This window comes from Platichthys flesus, chromosome 20, assembly GCF_949316205.1.
Source record: "Platichthys flesus chromosome 20, fPlaFle2.1, whole genome shotgun sequence".
Taxonomy (NCBI): domain Eukaryota; kingdom Metazoa; phylum Chordata; class Actinopteri; order Pleuronectiformes; family Pleuronectidae; genus Platichthys; species Platichthys flesus.
Genome location: NC_084964.1, coordinates 6,083,535 through 6,103,511, shown reverse-complemented (window position 1 = coordinate 6,103,511; position 19,977 = coordinate 6,083,535). Strand labels below are relative to the sequence as shown.

Here is a 19,977-nt window from a genome sequence, read left to right as displayed (position 1 = left end):
CTGATAGAATATGGTCAGTTGCAGCCTGACAGTTTTCCATTCATTCCCACAGTTCAACTGTCTGGCTTAGAACAGAAATGTTTTTAAGACAGTAGCATCAATATGGATTATATGGCTTCATTTAATTAGATCTAAACATTAGTCTGGATATTGAAAAGCTTAAATCGAAGAGACATGGGCGGGTTCAGGTTCTGACAGTATTTTATTTCAAACTGTTCTCCACCAACCACATTGAAGTAAATAGTATCATAGTCGAAGCATCACTGTTGCAGAAGGAGAGGGTTCTTCTTAGAAGAAAACACCTTGTGTTCCTCAGATGGAGGCGAGTTTGAGCTGGGATTCTGAGATGAAAGGTTGATTTCATAGGAGAGTCTCCAGATCTATATCTCTTCTTCACATAATTGACAGCTCGCCTCAAAATGGGAAACACGTGGAGACACAGGGAAAACACACAATCACACTTTAGCCTATCGGAGACTGTTGTCATTTCTGCTTTAGCCATCCCCGAAAACGATCAAGAGGAGCAGATTGTGTGAAATCTGCTTGGAACATATCCGCAGGTAATACTAGTGATTAAGATGGCGAGATAAAAAATCATGAACAAGAAAACAGTTGCTGTAGAAAGTTGAGTAAAAAGACATAAGTAGGTAGCAAATAAGAAAACACCTTTTCAGAGGGAAGGGGGAGCATGTGGCTTATTTTCTGTAGCAGAATCCTTAAGAGACAACCAGTCAATATCTTAAAACAATAGAAAAACACAGAAGATAAGTGGTGTTACTACAGTTAATCAAGTTTAGCAGTGAAACCTCAATATAAACCTTATTTTTTCCCCCTTTTCCATCCTTCCACATCTCTCCCGTTGTCCTTCCCCCTGTTCCCCTCATTACAGGGTTTGTCCAAGCCAGTGGGCATGGTGTTACCCATGGATGCCTCAGGGCAGGGCCGGATCAGAGATGGCGTGTGCAGGGTCGCAGGTGAAGGACACCGTGATGGCGTAGCGCGTCCCCCAAGCTACCTTCTCCACGCGGTGGAGGTTCTCTGAGCCGGAGGAGAAGAATGAGACTCGCCCTGAGCAAGGGGAGAATGAGAGGGACTTTTTAGAAAGGAGGAGACCAAATAATGGTTTTAAGGAAGAGTTCAACATTTTTGGGATATACAGTGTGATTACAGATTTCCTTTCTTTCTAAGACTGAGATGACATGGGTAATATGGTCATATTTTTGTTCTAATCAGAGCTGGGGTTAACCTAGCTTAGCATAAGGACAGGCGTCAAAGACAATAACTTTATTCAAAAATAAATTTGAAGAACAAAATTATCTATCACAGCTAAAGCTTAATACCTAAGAAAATGTACTTGGTTGTTAGGAATATTTTATTTTATATTTATAAATTGATATTTTGGCAAATATCTTAATCACATTATTTCCAAAAGTAAGTTGAGAACAGCGATGGACAGAAAGAGGCAGTCTATAGCTACATTATTCTGCAAACTACTGCAAATTTTCACAATTACTCTTTCACTTCAAAGGTCGAACAAACATGAAGTAATGTGTTTACTAGAGCAATTTTAAGTGTTGCTAGGATTATTTTGAGCGTTATAGAGATCCAAACTAGTTGCTTTCTTTTTCCTTCTTCTTTACACCAAGACAGGCGAGCCACATCCTGACTCCAGCTCTGTACTTAATGAAGACAAGACAGCGTTAATAATATTCCCGTCACAATCTTGGAAAGACAGAAAAATAAGCTTATCCCTCCGAAACACTGAAGGCTTCATTCAATGTCTACATATTATGCAGCCTCGCTTCTGGAGCTGATGGAAATGTGAAACACAAAAAGAAATAAAGTAGAACCACGGAGAGAGATAAAGTGGCCTCAAGGACACACTCGACTTATTCCAGGATGGTATTTTAGCAAATGCTGAAATTCATTCTTTTGTCTGATATATATATTTTGTCTATATATATATTTTTGTCTGAAAATATTTTGACCATCCTCTTCTCGGACTGACACACACACGTACACACACCCAGTGCAAGTTCGATGTGGTCGCCTCAGGGGGAATTATTTTCATTTATCCGAAGTTTTGCTTCACTGGTCCAGCTAATGAGCTATGGCACAAACTGCTCATTCACAGATAGACATTTACATTAATGTTTACATAGCTAGTCTAGTCTGATGATGTATCCCGTAATTAAAAGATTTACATTTAAAACCTTTTCAAACTCTTGTCCCATAACTTCCAGTTGCTGCTCCTCTTCAAGGATTTGTCTCATTATGTGAATGTGAATAAAAGTCTGGAATCACTGTGCCTGAATTAGTTTGCTCCATTTGCCCTCCAAAGAATGCTGATGACTTGCGTGTGTGTGTGTATCCCCATAGTAGTGCATCTGCTGAGGATGTCAGGGGAAATCAGTGCTCACATTTAAACAATGGAATTTACACTGAAATCTCAAAGAATGGAGATAAAGAAAATGAATGCAAAAAACAAAACAGTGTGAGTGGCAAGACAATAAGTGCTGGTTCTCATGCTTTATGTCATTGTAAATGGAGAGCCTTTTCAAGTGCTGGAATTATCCACACAGCTTTAGATATCGGCACAATGAAGTAATCTTTGAAAATATAATCCCTCGGAGTTGCCTGTATAAATGTTGGCGGCGTTAAGACTGAGCAGATTCATTTCAGTCAGCAGAGCAGATTAGCGGTTACTCAATGGAGGAATATTTAAAAGGAGACTTCACCAAAGATTACACTCTTTTAAAAAAAAGTCACATTTCAAGTTTAGAAACAATCATTATCACATTTTAATGTGGACATTTTTATGTATAAGTTATCATGAATTTTTTTTTACGTTATAATATAGTAATGTTTGCCGTGGCAGCAATTCACCTTTGAACTATATATCGATAATGTCATTGTAAATAAAGATTGAAATTACATTGCAGTTCCTCATTGCATAGAGATATGTTTATTAAACTTTATATTAGAACATTTAAATGTCTATGTAATTGGCAATAATATATGTGATAAAGGGAATTAGCATAACAAGTTACCTAATTAGTACTTGTAGCAAAGTTGGTTTATCCTCTGATCTGCTGTGCGTGTGAGCTTTCTTGGTCAAGTGAGCTGAGTGGAGACTGAAAACACATCTCATATGTTCCAAAAAAAACTTGAATGCCAGCAATACTGGATTTCTCGATACGATAAAAAAAGTATGTGGGTGGGATTTATATGCTGCAGTCTCTCCTCACATGCTGGATCTTTTGCAACAGTTATCATGAATAATAGAGGAGTGAGTGAGGTTCTGTTTACTAAATACGTGGCTTCAGGGTACTTTATTTTGAACTGAAACACAGGATAAATGTAGTTTCTTTCACTCCTTGATTGTGGTAATATACATTTTTTCGATGTATATTTTTTTGAAAATTGTCATGTCAGTAATAGTTTATAACTTAAGTCAAACAATAATATTTTCAAAGTTTGGCTTTCAAAATCTGTCTGAAGTGAACACAGGATGAACTGAAGAGCATCACGCACAGAAATGTTACCAGTATCACACGATCTAATCTTTTCAACAGGAAGTTGATCAAACTAAACCTCAGCAATTGAAACACTGATTGACTGGACACTACAGCTTCTGTTTGAGCCCTTAACCAAAAGTGTTCAATAACTATTACCTTTGTTAGTTTCTTTGCTAATTGCAATCATTGAGAAACTACTTGTCATCAGTTTAACACAACCTTGCTGTTTGAGTCACTGTTTGTACAAACAGCCACACATCTACCGACTTGAGCTTAACAAGGTACTTATCATAACTGACCCCATCAGGACGAGTGGGCAATGCTAAAAATGTGCTCAACGATGTGTGACACCAGCTTGCGGCTGGCAAACTGCCAGTAAACAACACAAAGTGCCCAGCAAATCAACAGACTGTCCAATCGATGTATTGATCCCTCCCACAGCCTCATAATTAATTAGTGGAGGATGAATCCCGCAGGGCGTCTGATGTCCCCAGGGGGGCCAGGATGATTAAAGGCAGGTAAGTCGGCGTTAAGGGGCTTTTTCAAGATGGTGTTGATGAGGGAAAGGCTTTTTCACTTTTCCCACCCAGGTATAATGAGGTGAGGAATGCTGGTCTGGGGACTGAACAGGAGAAAGCCTGCTAACAAGCAGTAGAAGGTCAATAATAAAGTGCTGAGGCACCAGGGCGCTACTGACACCCGGTGCAAAGCAGGACCAAGCGCAACACAAAGGGCTTTAGATTCAGACCAATGCAATCGTCATCTTCCCTTCCAGCTTAAATAGCAAATGCACTTGTGCTGATCTAAATACTGATGATTGGTGTTACGCACATTGTTGGCACGGTGCCATCACGAGGTGGTTCTCACAAATGCAGGTGACTTGATAAACACTCGTTCCAATGGTTTTACACTTTTAACTTATCGCTTGAGCTATCATGGCCCGAATACGGGCCATGATACGCCCGCCAGGTGTGTTTTTTTTTAATCGATCAGCGTCAAACATTTGCATTTAAACTAATACTAATAGTTTGTACTAATACAACATATCGTTAGAAATCTAAGATTATTCTGATTCCACTGATGTAAACCATTTCAAGATCCGATCACCACAGCCGGTACAATCAACGTCTCAGTTCAGCGTCAGTCAGACTGGAAATTTGAAAAAAGTTGTCGCCACTTACCGGAGAATCATCATATTAATCCACAGATCGATAAAATCCCAACAAAAAGGGTGTTGGTACATCGCCAAAGGCCAGACGATCCAATCCACTAATATCATCACTCCATAACGCACTATTTCATCAAAGAATAGCCACAGTCTGCTGTTTACACAGAGGTGCTCCGTGTTGTACTCTCACTCTAACTATGTGTTCATGTAAACAATGCTCTCCAAATGGTTGCTAGCAGCTCCCATTGGGGTAAGTGAGCTGTCAATCTAAACTTGACCCAATAGGAGCTGGCATGGGCTGTCCACAGCCTACAAGAGCCAACGATGCACCTGTTTTGCATCAGCGTTCTCTACAGTCATTACCCAAAGCTCATTGTGACAGGTGAGGGTCAGAACAAAGATTGACTGGTAAACCCAGACTAGACCTTTCCAGCTCAGCTTTATCTTCACCAAAATGGTCCGGAACATCCAAATGTGTCCTGTGCCACATATGAAGGACATATGAAGTGTGCTTGTGTCGGATCTACTGTCTTCGAGCTACTATGAACTGAAATTCAGGGTTTATACATTTTGAGCATTTGCAGGCATCAGCTGTGAAGTGTCTAGTAGTCTTGACAACCAGACACATTTTCCTTGTATTCAGTGTATGTTTGCAGGCGTAGGCCACCAAGGTCAAGCTGCTGGTGATGCAGCCCAGCGGAGGTTATCTAATTCCCCTGTGGTTGTCTGAGCTGGCAGGTCTCCCCCCCCGATTGGCTCCTCTGACAGGTAGAAGAGCTTTTTCCGCTCTCTGTCCTTCAATTGCTCCGTTTGTATCTGCCGTTCCCAGCTCAACATCCTATCTCTTTATCGCATATCTACACTTTATCTATCTCCCAGCCATTTTCTGTCTGTGCCCACCCTTCACCTTTCCGTGCCCTTCAGGGGAAGCTCTCACAATCAACGAATCCAACAGTCATCCCTCTGACTCTCTTCCTATCACTCAACTCTTCTTCGACCTGCTTTTTTTTCTCTGCAACAAACACTGTTGCATCCGTCCTCCTGGTGCTCACTGGCGTTTCATTCCTGACATTTGCTCTCATCGACAGCCAAGCCCCGACTGTCTTCCTGGTGCTAAAATTACGCCTTATTCATCGCTGTCACCACTCAGCAAACTAATCATCCATCAAGATATTAGAATCAGATTCTCACCAAGTCAAAACCTGTCAGTCAACTGCCCAGCATGCTGCCCAAAGAGAAAAGTAAATGAACCTGGCTATTGATGCATTATGCATCAATTTCTGCAGCGTATCCTACTTGATGCACTTCTCTAAATAAAACCCCCAGTGACAACTGGGATCAAAGTGGTTAGGTTTCACCAGTGGCTCTGACAGGTCTGTCATATTTAGATTCAGGAGCCTGCTCCAAACCTCGCTGAGAATTAGAAATCTATCCAGGAGGACCTTAAAGGGACTGTACTTGGCCTACTCCGCTCCCTCCCTTTTTTTTTGTCTTCACCCAGCATGTTGCATTTGGCTGAAGATAACGCTGTCATTATTCTCCTTGTTGTCTGGAGGTTGTTCTCCGTTCACTAATGCAAGATGGCTACACTATTCACACAAGTCTGCCTCAGGAGACGAGGCGCTGTTGAATACCGCAGTAACTCTATATGTCCTTCAGTCAGCGCCATGTACCGCTCCATCACAAGACAGCAGCCAGGGATGCTTCACTGACCTGGTTTAAACTTCAGTTCAGACCATTTATGATCGTATCCCTCAGGATAAATGTTAATACCAGGTCTTATTATGTTCACAGTTGCTTGCTGAATGGGCAAGAGTCTGGTGTCGTACTGGCAAATGGGGTGTTTGAAGGATCGGATTCAAGATGGCATAGTGAAGGAGGCAAAAAGAAAAGTAAGCTATCAGACAGGAAAGTGAAGGATTAGGATTGCTTTTTGTGACTTGCCATTGAGGAGAAGATGCAAGTAGCAGAGGAGGTGAATTTGAGGACAATGGGGTGAGACAAAGGGAAGGGAGGGACGCTGAAATCTGCAATGCTGCATCTCTGGACAGCTTCAAACACAACCTGTTCACTAAGGTCTTTGGCCTCAGTTAACACTCCACCCTGCCACTGGTGCTGAGTCTATTTCTGTCCTGTTTTGTGTGAATTACTTTTTATTTTTATCCCCACTGAGACATGTGAAGTGTCCTTGGGTCTCTTCAAAGGCGCGATATAACTTCAAGTTATTATTATTATTTAATAATGGATGAAGAAAAAAAAACTGGAGTTGCTTGCAGGATTGCTTGTAGTCTTTGTCTCTGATGATATAATGTTTAAACAATGAGGATGTACATTTTTCTGGAAGTGATACCATAATGGTATTACAGTGGCAATAAAATGAATAGGTCACTTCAATTCCTCCCTTAAAATAAAGAGAAAAAAAAATTCTATGCACTTTCTTTAAATAGTTTAGCGAATACAAATATATCTTCTCTACTGGGCATCACCCATTCCAACATCACATGAATGAATGGCTAGAATTGCTGTCGCTCTCTTTATTACATAGGTGTTCGCATCCTATCGGATAGTTAAGCATTAAAATGCTTTTCCAAATGACACTGACCTAACGTCTTGCGACTAGTGTCTCTGTCTGGTGCATATGAGTTAGATAAGAAAGTCCCTGAGCGTAGAAACGTCAATGAACTGTTGGTTTGTCCTTTATCTATAAACTGACCTTGGGTACTGCCTAGAGAGAGAAGGGAGTATCTGTGAAATTAGACTGGCACTATTCTCTTAATGGTGTATAGATATAATGTGTAATATACATTATATACATAATATATAGTGGCAAAAATTCCTCCACAATGAAGACAGGACACAGATACAAAAGCCTTTAGTCCACTTCCTAAATTGCAATCTGAAACCCAACCTAACTGTATCAAATGTAAAAACAATGTAACGAAGTCATAAACTTTGGTTCAGACCATTGTCCAGACCGTCAGGTGAGAAAACATGGTATTGAAGATAAAGTCAAGAATATGCAACATCTATGTTAACACATTTCCCCTCTACTGTAGACTTGAACTTTGGATGCTGTGGTGCACATCCACCGAACCATTTATTGTGAAACAGGTCATAGATAGAGTTTGTTGTTGTTGTAAGTACAGTATAAAGCCTTGAGAGAATTTACTTATTTCTTATATTTTCGGGCTACAGTATGTAATTATTATTATTATTATTATTATTATTATTACTAACAACCAGTCTGACAGAGCTCATATGGGATGGCGCACTGGTCTATCTTTCTCTCTTAAGTTTTACTCCATAAGTGGTGTCCTTTCATGACCTTACAAAGCTGCATGTTTTATTCTTCACCTTGCTCCAAATTTTAACTTTGCGATAGTAGAATTGAGAAGTCGAAAAAGTAACAATGGAGCACATAATCAAAATGGCAGCGCAAAACTTGAGCACAGGAGTAGAAAGCACACCATCCAATTCAACGGTTGTCCGAAACATGATGGCATACTCATTCCCTGGTTCCCCAGAGAACTCATCCAATTTTCCCTCACTTTTTCCTCAAGTTCCCTTGATGCCTCCAGAATTTATTTTTGCACAGGTAGGTTTAAAATATCCATTTATTATACTTATGTATTTTTTGGTCTATGCAGAATGCATTAACACACAAAAGCTACCTGAGATCAAGTTGCCGTTATGGCTAACCCACAAGGTACCATAAGAATTTTAAAGCCTATAGTCCCCTAAGCCTGTGCAGCAGTCTGTGCTGCTGATTCCCCACTTACAGAGGATTATGAACTCTTTGCCACACATGTTTGATTTCTACAACCACCTCCAGTTATCCTAATTCAGCTGAGTACAGCAATTATCATTTAAACACGGCTGTGATAAGGACTTCCTCTAAATATTCACCACTTATTCTATGACTGGATTAACAGGCTTAAATGGCTGGAGCCCGGGGTCACCAGGTGTTACTACTGGTGGTCTGGTTTTACAGTATCTTTCCTTACAGAAGGTCACAAATCCATGTCTTTGAAGGCTGAATGGAAAAAAAGCACTGAGTGACTCTGCGTTAGGCAGTTTTCGTAGAATAGATACCTGCCCGAGGTTCCACTGTCCGATTTCCATTTTGGTCCATGAAGATAAATCGTCCCCCGGTGAAGTCAGAGCCGTAGTCAGACAGGTATAAAAGACAGGTGTAGTCAAAAGAGCCATAAGTTACCTGTGAGAGAGGAAGACAGTATCTGCATTGAGATAATCAGGACTAAAGAGTAAGCTTCTCCACATAATACTGTCTGCTGGCTGCTCTCTGTATCTGAATACAGAGCTGTATTGAGATAAAAACTACCTTTGGCTGACATCATGTTCTCAGTGACAAGACTAACATCCTGATGCCTGGCAGCTAAAGTATACTGTAATTAATGATAACATGTTCATATAGGCCCAATTCAAAAGTAGTTATTAATATCTGTCCTCAGAGATGTGTCACTCATTACCAGGAAGTAATGTTTGTGTGTGAGTGTGTCTGTGTGCGTGCGTGCGTGTGTGTGTATACCGGACAGATTTTTCACTACACTTAGAGGGAATATTGTAATTGTATCTCATTATAAGGTTTTTGGCATTACTGCCTGCACCTTGGTCAATTCCCTGCCTTGGACTGATCTCTTATATGAACGTTTTGAAGTATTCCCTATATCTAAGCCCTTATTAACTATCTGTGTCACAATAACCATCTGCTTTAAATATTGTGACATAAAGTCTTATAGATTTACATTTTGGTCTCAGTCTAAGCAGTGATTAACCAATCAACTTAACCTTCGATCAATCAATTCCCTCAAGGTTAAAACAAGTAGAAATGAAATTCTATTTCAAAAACATTTATTATACTGATGAGTAGTTAGTTATCATTGTCAGACATATATAAGAACTTTTCATGGGGAGTATTATCCAGCTGATGAAAATAGCTAATACAAAAGACAAACGTTTGGAGGTTTCATTCTAAAAAGTCATCACAATGACATTATCAGGGTAATCTCAGGTTGGGCTGGGACAGTGACAGTTTATCAAATAAAGCTGCATTACAAACAAGCAGATACAAGGCAGATTGAGTCAAATGGAGAGATGCTGTGGAATCTTGTTATTTTGGTGCTTGACATTTACTAGGGATTAAAAGTCATTCTCAGCTCCACAAACTAATTTGTTTGAGCACCTGTTTGTAACTCTGGCTCCTGCTCTACAACAGTCGTGTGCACCGCTGGATCTCATGCAGCTACAAAAAGCTTTTGCACGGCTGCATCATGACCACTTTGTACAACATGTGAAGATTATCATCCTCATATTGTAAGGGTGCTTTATGTGTTCATGGTGCTGCACTAACTGTTTGACCACAAAAAAAACAGAACATAGTTTATCATAAGCTGCTTCCAGACATGCACTGTGCTCCGGAGATCCCCTAAGTTTCTCCGGAGGAGGTGTATGTGTGAACTAAAATGTTCTACTGAGAGCCTCCAGAGTTTCTGTGGACTTTTTCCGCCCGGCCCATTAGTATAGAGTCTCCAGAAGAGCCAGCAGAATTGAATGAAATGAGTGAACAATCCGCTGGATTCACTGTGAGTGAGTGGGGGAGTTAATGATGCATCGAACATGTGACGAAATTAAATAATGTAACTACTCCGTGAAGACAAAGTGGAGCCATACATGTAGAAGACACCGACGAAGATGTCAACAGTTTTTGGTTTTAGGAGCCGGGACCACTGTTGATCTGCTTTAAAATGAATAAACATGTGATCTCCGCAATTTACTGCTATTGTGAAGACGTCTGGGAAGAGACGCCCCCGCTGCATTGTGCATGCGTGAAAGGAAAGCTGTGGAGAAAGGACGGACCCAATTCTCCAGAGATCACAGGACATGTCTGAAAGCTGAAATGCTGAGCCTTCACGTCACAGTAGTATATCAGCCATGTGGCTGTGCCCAATATGTCAATCACTCCTGTTTTGCTTTGGCCTCATGGGATCCACTGCAGGTGACTCCTCACCTGTTTTCCTTATCAGAACTTTGGTTGCGAAGGATTATATATAGGAGTAGTTAAAAGGAAAAAACGAAATGGATATAGTCTGAAGGTAGGGCTGCAATCTGAAGACGGATAAAGCAAAATGCTAAATGAACTGTGCTGTCTCTGTCTCTGAAGCGAGTCTTACAGTTTTGTTGCCATAGAGTATCACTTTTTCTTAATAAAGACAATTAGATAAGCTTTTTGCTTAGAGAATTGAGGTATCTATTTCATTCAGAGGTCTGAAATATGTGACTAAATGTTTCCATTCTGTTCACCTGTTTGCTGTTTTTGGAGGTGTCTGTTACAGCCCTGTCAGCACTGGAGTGTTTCATGTGGGTGTTTTGTATTTTTTGTTTATAGATTAATCACACGTCACATTTAATATTTTCCAAAAAGTGAAGAGCCAGTTCTACGCAGTGCATTCAACTCCTGGGAAGTTTTGTTAATATTTTTATGTTTATAAGAAAGTCTTGGTATTTGCTTAAATAGTTCAGTGAAATGTTTTATATCCATTCACAGCATTCATTCATTAATTAAAATGTCTACATTTATCTTTTTATTTCAACATTTATTTACTTATTCGTTTCTAATCCATGGGTTTAACCAAACCGGCTTAACAGGTGTTTGTTTAAAACTTGCATCATGGTCATTTCTCCATCCCAAGACAACTTTAAATTCTCATGTCAATTAACAAAGTGAAAAACAAAGAAGAAGAAAAAAAATAACGGAATCTAGTATATTATCAGTCACTTTTACAGGAAAAGAGAGAAAGCAGCAAACAGCATTACCACTGGCCAAGCAAACAGGCAGGTGAAGAACAGGCACTGGTATTTATATAGAAGGATCAGTGTATGACGTGAACGATTTACATAACAGAATAGAGGCATGAGCCGCAGGACATTAAGAAGCTGCCTTGAAGGGGAATAACACTTATTTTAAGAAATTATGTAATAATAAGTATTTCTTGGTTCAGCTAGATCTAAAACTTGCAGCAGCTCAGTATTTGAAGTGAAGTTAAAATGAATGTGAGAGCCAGAAGGGATCTTCTGGTCTCAGGGGTTACATGTTTTCAGTGAAAGTATCTGTGGCTTTAAATCTCAAAATTAAATTATACATCTTCCAGAGATCAGTATTTCAGCAAATTATCAGCACACCTATTGTAAAATAAAATTTTGAAGATAATCAAAATGACTCCATAAAGTGTGCGTCTTTCAAAAATTACAGAAGGCCCAAGTGTTAATAGCAGTTTGGGTTCGGACATATTGTCCTTTTCTACCTTAAAGCTGCAAAGTGATGTTCTCCAGCTCTTCCTGTGTTAGTATGTTATCTTGCTATGCATCGCTTCGCAATTGGACATATCTGGAAAAAGTCCACATGGAAGCAGCCAGGGGGCTGCATCCGCCTCCACCTTATGCAGATGAACTAACTTGATTGAGTGAACAGTGAACCCAATTCCCAGAACATGCACACAGCACGCTCTCCATGTGGTCGGCGACTGTGTGTACACACTCTTCTGCATTTTATTCTTCATTTATGGCTCTTTCTGCTAAAATTTCTAAGCTGTCAATTTGTATTTGAAATTCCAACACTCATTTAAGAAAATATCATATTTAACCTCTAATTTCCCATCTTTCAATATAGAAGCTCATTTGAACCACAAGGGTTTTAGGGCAATTTTGGTGATTTACCTTATCTATATGTGGGTGCCAGTACTCATCGTGTTGGGTCTGGGCTTCCGTGCTGTTGATTCTGGAAAAGAAGGTGGGCTTGGTGAGGTACATCAGACTGGGGTCCAAATCAAACGTCTCAGCAATAACCGCCTGGATTCGCCCACGTACGTCTCTGATGGTGAAAAAAAACAACACACACACAACATTTCAGGGTAAAACGATTGAAATGACTCACTTCAAGGACGGATGATTATCAACCATGATACACTGAGCCACTTTGGGCAGCAACAGAAGGCCCCAACACTTTAGGACTAGAACTGCTACTACCACATTGTTTCTGTCAATATTTATAATCACTTCATGTTGGCTCTCATGATGATTATTGCTACTTCCAACACCAACAAGATGCTTCCACAATATATGATGAGCACAGTCAATGAATAGATATAGGAAAAAACTCTGTACATCAAGTTTGTCTAGCAACATTAATATTAATTATTATTTGAAGATATCCAAATATATTTGAACGAATTGCATGTCATGTCAAATTCACTAAAACAAAATGTTTTGAAAAAGTGAGAGTCTAGCAAAAAGTTAAGTTTGCTATAATGTGGTAAAAAGTAACAGTTTTTGCACTGTGTGTCCCTAGTTCAGGAAATGTCAAGTATCTCATTTTGAATCAAAACTCAAAATATACACTGAATGCATGACTGATTTGTAAATGTCACCTGTAAAGCTCGAAATCCTCTTTTGTGAACACGTCCCCGATGTCATCCCCAAAGTACCTGCGGGCACATCACACAGCCACAGATAGTTCCAGGTGCAGACACAGTCAATGAGAGACACATGAGCAGACAGACACAGCATAGACGGTCGGGGTGGGGGGGGATCCGATCTGTTGGCATAAATTAACGATTCACAGCACGGTGTATAGTGTGCACTTACTCTGGCCCAGCCATCCAAACACAGCAGATAGTAAAGTAAACGTCTGAATGCCTCGCATGAGGAAGTCCCCAGTGGGGCATGAAGGGAGGGAAGAGAGATGGGTGCTCTATAATTATTGCTGCCTGATTAAAAGCCTGATGGTCCCTGAGGGTCTGATGTCAGCAGGATGCCTAATGGGACAGGAAGAAGAAATGGGAGGAAACTGAGGGAGAAATTAAGGGAGGGAGAAGGATCATGAGACTCCTGCTGGCAATGATGAATGAGGGTTGTTTGGATCACTGGACCTGGAGAACACAGCTCCCAAGGACCAACATCAGTGAGACTGTTACCGTAGTTTATTTAGTTTATTTATCGCTAGAGAGAAATCAAATGAGGACAAGAGGTGAGTAGCTCCCCACCTGTAGATGTTGACAAACTGTCTTCCCATCGATAGTGCTCCAGAGTGCAGGTCCAGTATGGAAGCCTGCAGGGTTTCAAGTTAAAACGGACATTAGTACAAATGACAATTCAGTCTTTAAAAAGAAATAGCAGGCTGTTGATGAACACATGCATGACACATTAATCGTCTCACGGTTCAGCCCCGTTCCCTCTGTGGTTTTCTTGGTTTCCTTGGGGACCCTGCTCTGTTTTTTCTCCAGCCAGAAAAGTCCCCCCAGCTGTTCCCATTCCCTTCACTTAAGTGCCTTAACTCTCCATAAATAGGTTGTGTATTGGCTGGGGACCAGATGGAGAGCAAGGACAAAGGGCATGCTAGCGATAGGACTCCACATTTCATCTGCCAGAGCAGCAAATCAAGTCAGCACTCTGCTTATTGTACCAGCCGGCCCTCTAGTGCCAAGAGAGCTCCATCACAGCAGGGAGGGATGGGTTTTCTGGGCTGATTGGTTTTAATAGATTAACAAATCTGTGATGAAAATCCAAAAAAGAAATGATCCTATGATAATGTATCATCAGTGGTTACTAATGCTGACATATGTTGTCCTGTCTAAACACTTTGGAGAAACTGACCCACACGCTACATGGCACAGTGAATAATAAGATAGAGTTGATTCAGATAGAGTTACTACAGCTGGAAGTGCTAGTTGTCTTTTAAAAAATTAGAACTACACCGTTGTCAGCCAGTTAAGCTGTAGGAAATAGGATCACAACCTGCCCTTCTGTTTCTGTGTTATGGTGTTGAACAATGGTTGGGAAATTGTGTTGCAGAACAGTGTGATTTCACACCAAAGTTGACATTTGACATTCTGGATATAAAGTTGACAAGGTTTTCCTGAATGCACCACAGTTAACAATACATAATGTAATAATGACCCAAACAATAAAGAACATTAATCACCTCTGCCAAGCAGGGCGTGTTAGTTTGTCAGGTTTTTTTTACGTAACAGGATTACACAAAAACTACAGTACAGATTACTTAAAAACTCGGTGGAAGGATACAGTATGGATATTTTCTTTTTTACTTTCTTTAAATCTTTTCAAAAACATTTTCCTTAAATTCTCAGATAATAATTCATGAATCTCAATGAAAAAAATCATCTTAACGAGACTAATATTTATGAGTGTGTGCAGTTTAGGGCAGATTGAAATAAAAAAAATCTGGATGTAGTGAATTTAACTGTTGCAGCTGCTTAAGATGTCGTATTTATGTTATACTTTAGAAAATGGTCAGCAAAGTTTTGGGGAAAACATGCAAAAAATCCAAATGGGCCTCTTATAAAGTAACATGCAGAAATGACACATCAAAACCCCTTATTAGTTACAATGTGTGTTAATCCATGTTTCATCATTATATTATTCCAATCATTTAATTTATGATATACTCACTCCTCCCTCTGAACCAGCCAGTGCTAGCCCCCTCTCAGCCAGCCTGCGTGTTAGAAACAGAATGCATAAAGAAATATTCACCTGCACGACACAGACAGGGGACAGTGAATGGAAAAAACAAAGAGGCAGAGACAGAGATGAGACATCCTGCACTCTGCGTGATTACCTCTTGAGGACTTGAGCCTCCTCCCTCGTTACCACGCTGTCTGTTACTGCACGGCCACATGTCTGAGGGGTGCATCCTGGGAGAGACATGAGCAAGAGACGGTTTAAAATAACAACTTCATGCACTTTCCTCTGCTTTTGGAGGCGCTGGGCCCAAGAGAGGGAGAGAGATCATGGCTAGCTGAAGAAGAAAGTGCAAGGTAAGAGATTCATCAGAGTACTGTTCATTAAATCCACACAAATTCAGCTCTTCTTTGCAGCTGCTTGACAATTGTAATTTATAGCTCGAAGCTGGAGCCTCCTGCTGTTTTATTTAGACAGTGGAGATGCACAGTTTGTATTCTGAGCAGCCCAAATCTTTAACAAGAAAACTTTCCAATTTGTACTCTTCTTTTTGAAAAAACTTTATTTGAGTTTTATAGAAACAAAAAAGTTGCCGGTAAGATAGGAAAGGTGAAATAGGAAGCAGTCTGAAATGTTTCTCATTAAAGATGCGTCATTCATCATAAACATATCAGTTTCAATTCATTGAGGTAGATTTATTAACAGGCTCTGTAACAGTAACATTTATGACATAGAGATGTTACTCGCTCAGACCTGTAACATGTTTATAGCCCATCCATACAGGTCCTGAACTAAATGCTGTTGAATTCTACAGCAGCACAAGGTTTATTAAACAGAGAGAAATAACACACAAGTTCACTGGATCAAATATCTCATGTAGAATCATCTCTGACGAGAATCTTTTCTTGTTTGATCCAGATGTAAAAATAAATATTTATCCTGTGGGTAGAAAAAGATACAGAGAGACACCGACAGGACTAATCACAACTTATAGTTTCAGCTTTCATCCTCGCCAACTGCAAGGATGAATAAATGAATGTCAGCAAATAAGGATTGGAATGTGAGTACCAGCTGAAGCTCAAGTCAGATGTTATAAAACAGCGAGAATGGTGAAACTGATGACGAATTTATCTCTAGGAGAAGAGCATGGTGTCAGCATCCCTCGTGCCAATAATGATCTTTAACGCACAGGCACACACACACACACACACACACACACGACAATAATAATAATAATAGTATAATAATATATCTGACTTGATAAACGTCCCGCTGGTCATGCACATATATTTTATGCAACACCATGCATGTTTTTTTAAACGTAAAATAGCGGCATTAAAACTAGTTTCATGATACACTAACTTTGAAAAGAGAGAATGTTTTCACTTTCATTCCCACTCCTCACCCTGAATGTCTATTCTTGCACTTTGGTGAGTGGGTACAATCTCCTGTGAAAAGTGTGGAAACGACTGATAGTCGCAATTTGATGAGTCAGAATCAGGACCAACAGGTTGTAGAGTAATGCTGAACTGAGGATCAGTTAAAAAGAGTTATTAAAATCAAGCATTTATCTCCAATATTCAGTGAGGAAACTTTTAAAATACTAGCAATTGTCCACAGTGTTTGGTGCATTTAATACAGCTAGGGATGATGGGTAATATCCAACTTTCAGTTGTGTTTCAGTTCAGTGAATGGGAGCCCACAATCAGCTCTCCAGTCGACACATTTATATACTTTGTTTTTAAATCTACATGAACAAGGACACAGAGCCCAACAGAATCAATAACCATGTTTGGCTGCAAGGGGCGCTGTTGCTCAGTTAAAAAATACATAGTGTTGCTTTAAAGCAGAGTTTGTATTTTAGACCATTATTGCATTTTTGTGCCTTAGATTTCAAGTGCATATGCTTGTCCCTATTAGCTTCGACACAACTATTGTACCGATTTCAAACATTATTCAGTGGACCCTGGTGGTCAAATCTCAACTTTTACTAATATTATGATCAAGTAAATGGTAAATGGTAAATGGTAAATGGTTTTGTATTTATACAGCGCTTTTCTAGTCTTGATGACCACTCAAAGCGCTTTACAGTACAGTTTTACATTCAACCATTCATACACACATTCATACTATGCATCTATTCACAGCACTTTGTTATTCTATGGGGGGGCCATTCGGGGTTCAGCATCTTTCCCAAGGACACTTCAGCATGCAGATGGGTCAGACTGGGGATCAAACTGCCGACCTTCAGTTTGGAGGACGACTACTCTACCCCTCAGCCACAAGTAGACTTATGCTGTGTCGCCATCTAGTGGTTTTTCTATGCTGATTCACAGAGAAGTTGTTTTGACTGTAGTCACAAAATGCCACCGGGTTAACAAGTTTTTTTTTTTTCATTAAATAGGTCTGGCCTGATCCCATCCCACTTATGTTGACAAAGCAGATGCTTGGCAGCTAACTCCCAGACACATTATTGTGCAAGGACCGGAGGCTCACCTGGATAGCGTTGGTGGTTCTCATAGTCTTCAGAGCACTCGACTGTAAAGACTCTGGGCTGAGGAGAGACCAGCTCCCCCCTTCTGACCAGTGTTTCTGTAACGTTGCGGTCCAGAGAGTTCAGGTACCACCACGTAGAAGCCCCGCACACAGAGAGTGCAAACAGCAGCAAGGCCACGAGTCCTCGGTACCCCCTCCATGCAGATCCCTGCCTCAAAGCATTACCTCTGACAAGACAATAAAAAAATATCAGATCGCCTTCATTTGGCCGATTGTAGCAGTGTTGTCAATTCTACATTCAAAATCAAGAGCTGGTGCAGAAAGTTCTTTTATCTTTATTCCAATTTCTCACACACTCTAGATCAGGGATACTGTACAAGGGGAACTTGTATGCTTTATACTACTTCAATTTTACACAATTAACAATGCAGAAATGATGGGTATTTCTATTTACATTTTACAAGAAATTGTGAATTATGACATTTTTCATATATACGTATATATAATACACAACAGCATTTATTTATCATTAGAGCCTTATCAATATATTAATTTGCCAATTAAAATACTCTGATATGAGCCTTTAACAAACATATGGTTAGAGGTTTTTATTTCTGACTATATTAATAAGTATATTTCCATATTATAAACTATGCACAAAATTGTCCATTGCTGATTTTTTGTAATGTATTTATATTTCCAAGTTTTGTATATTTGATTGTATTTGTGTATGGTAAACTATAAATTGGATATTGTATCAGAAGATTTGTTACTGCATATCTATTTCAGAATAGATTAAAAGATTTTTTTATTTAATTTGTTATTGATGTTATTTATTTCTGATTCTATTCCAGCATGCTTCTATAGGTTTGTCCTACTGTTAAAGAGCCTGTTTTCAGATTTTTATTTTATCATTAGTGTCAGTGACAGTGTAATACGTGGCCCTGGCACAGATCATGACAGCTGTAAGTCCCATTTACTGCAGAGTAAAGACAAGCACACATCCGGCATTAGCGTGGTGTTATTCTGTCTGTTTCCCTCTCTTGTGTCGGTAGCAGCTTGTCAGTGCTGCCATGAAATTAGCTAGGTGCAGGTGAAAGTGTCCCCTCCCTGTTCATGATGACAGCGACCTGACAGAAGATCACACAGGAAACTACCACCATTTCTTTCACTTACCTTTTTATTTTCTTTTCTATCTCTGTGTTATTGGCGCCCTTCATGTTCCTCATTCGCACAAGCGCCATTTTGACTCAGGACTCCTGCTACGTAGCATTAGAAGACGTTTAAATTATGATATCTCTGTCTTGACTAAACACACACAGCACCGAGCCCTCAGCATGTACTCCCTGAGTCTCTACACTTCCGGGTGGAAGTCTAGCGGCCCGCTCATTGGCTCTCTCCAGGAAATAAACTAACAATTCAACTACAGCTCCCAGCTGTGAAACCCCTGACTACTCCCACTGCTCCTGGCTCAAATATCATCTTCATAAACAGTATATGTATAAAAAATAATGGATTAGTTTATCTGGGCTGAATTCTAACATCATTGAGCAGCCGCTCTGCGATCCACTGGTTTGCCCGCTCAGACTGATGTAATCAACCACCTACACAGTTCATTTGCATCGAATCCAGTGACAATTCATCGAGCGCAGGGACAAAAAATGTCCCGACTTTAGTCATATGAAACTTTGTCTTTCCACCCGATGTGAAAGAAAAGCAGTTTGGAATAAAAAATAAAATGTATATCCAGCTGCTGAAATCGTAAGGAAAAGATTTAGTTTGGTGTTTTTTGTTTAGATGAAACTTATCAAAAGTTTAAAACATAAATATAAAAATTACTTATTACCTATAAAGACAATATCAGAGATTATTAAGTCACTTAAAAAATATATACAATGTCATGTGAGATGATGTCTCATAAGTTGTAGGTTTTAATCCTTGTTGCACAGTTCAGTCATTGCACAATCCTCCCATGTTTAATGTTTTTTTATTTTGTTTGTTTGTATTTACATATAACGTCATTGTGGTTCATATGAAAGATTGTGTTCCCTACTTGAGTCTGTAAATTACAATTGTTCAGTCAAAATAAAAAATGAAATGGCCTGAACCATGAAGTTTCTTCTAATTTTTTTACTCATGAGTTAGGAATATCGACAACTATTATGTTTGGATTGATTTTTTTTTTTACATAACATCAGGGTCCTAAATAGCCAACCACATATTTAGTCAGGAAATATCAGTCTTTCTTATCACTGAAATACATGGAGAAGAAGAAGGCTGTGGAATTCTTTACCTAGTTAA

General features: G+C 39.7%; 1 protein-coding gene across 1 annotated transcript; it reads right to left on the bottom strand.

Annotated features, from left to right (window-relative positions):
• Positions 1-183: 183 nt before the first annotated feature.
• Positions 184-19,056, bottom strand: uts2r2 (urotensin-2 receptor 2). The gene is made up of 9 exons (XM_062414182.1): positions 18,853-19,056; positions 17,677-17,903; positions 15,338-15,413; positions 15,172-15,214; positions 13,746-13,810; positions 13,131-13,187; positions 12,421-12,574; positions 8,779-8,902; positions 184-1,068 (listed from the first exon to the last, which is right to left on the bottom strand). Exons 1-9 carry the CDS (start codon positions 18,918-18,920, stop codon positions 932-934), a joined length of 951 nt encoding a protein of 316 aa, XP_062270166.1. The 5' UTR covers positions 18,921-19,056; the 3' UTR covers positions 184-931.
• Positions 19,057-19,977: the final 921 nt, after the last annotated feature.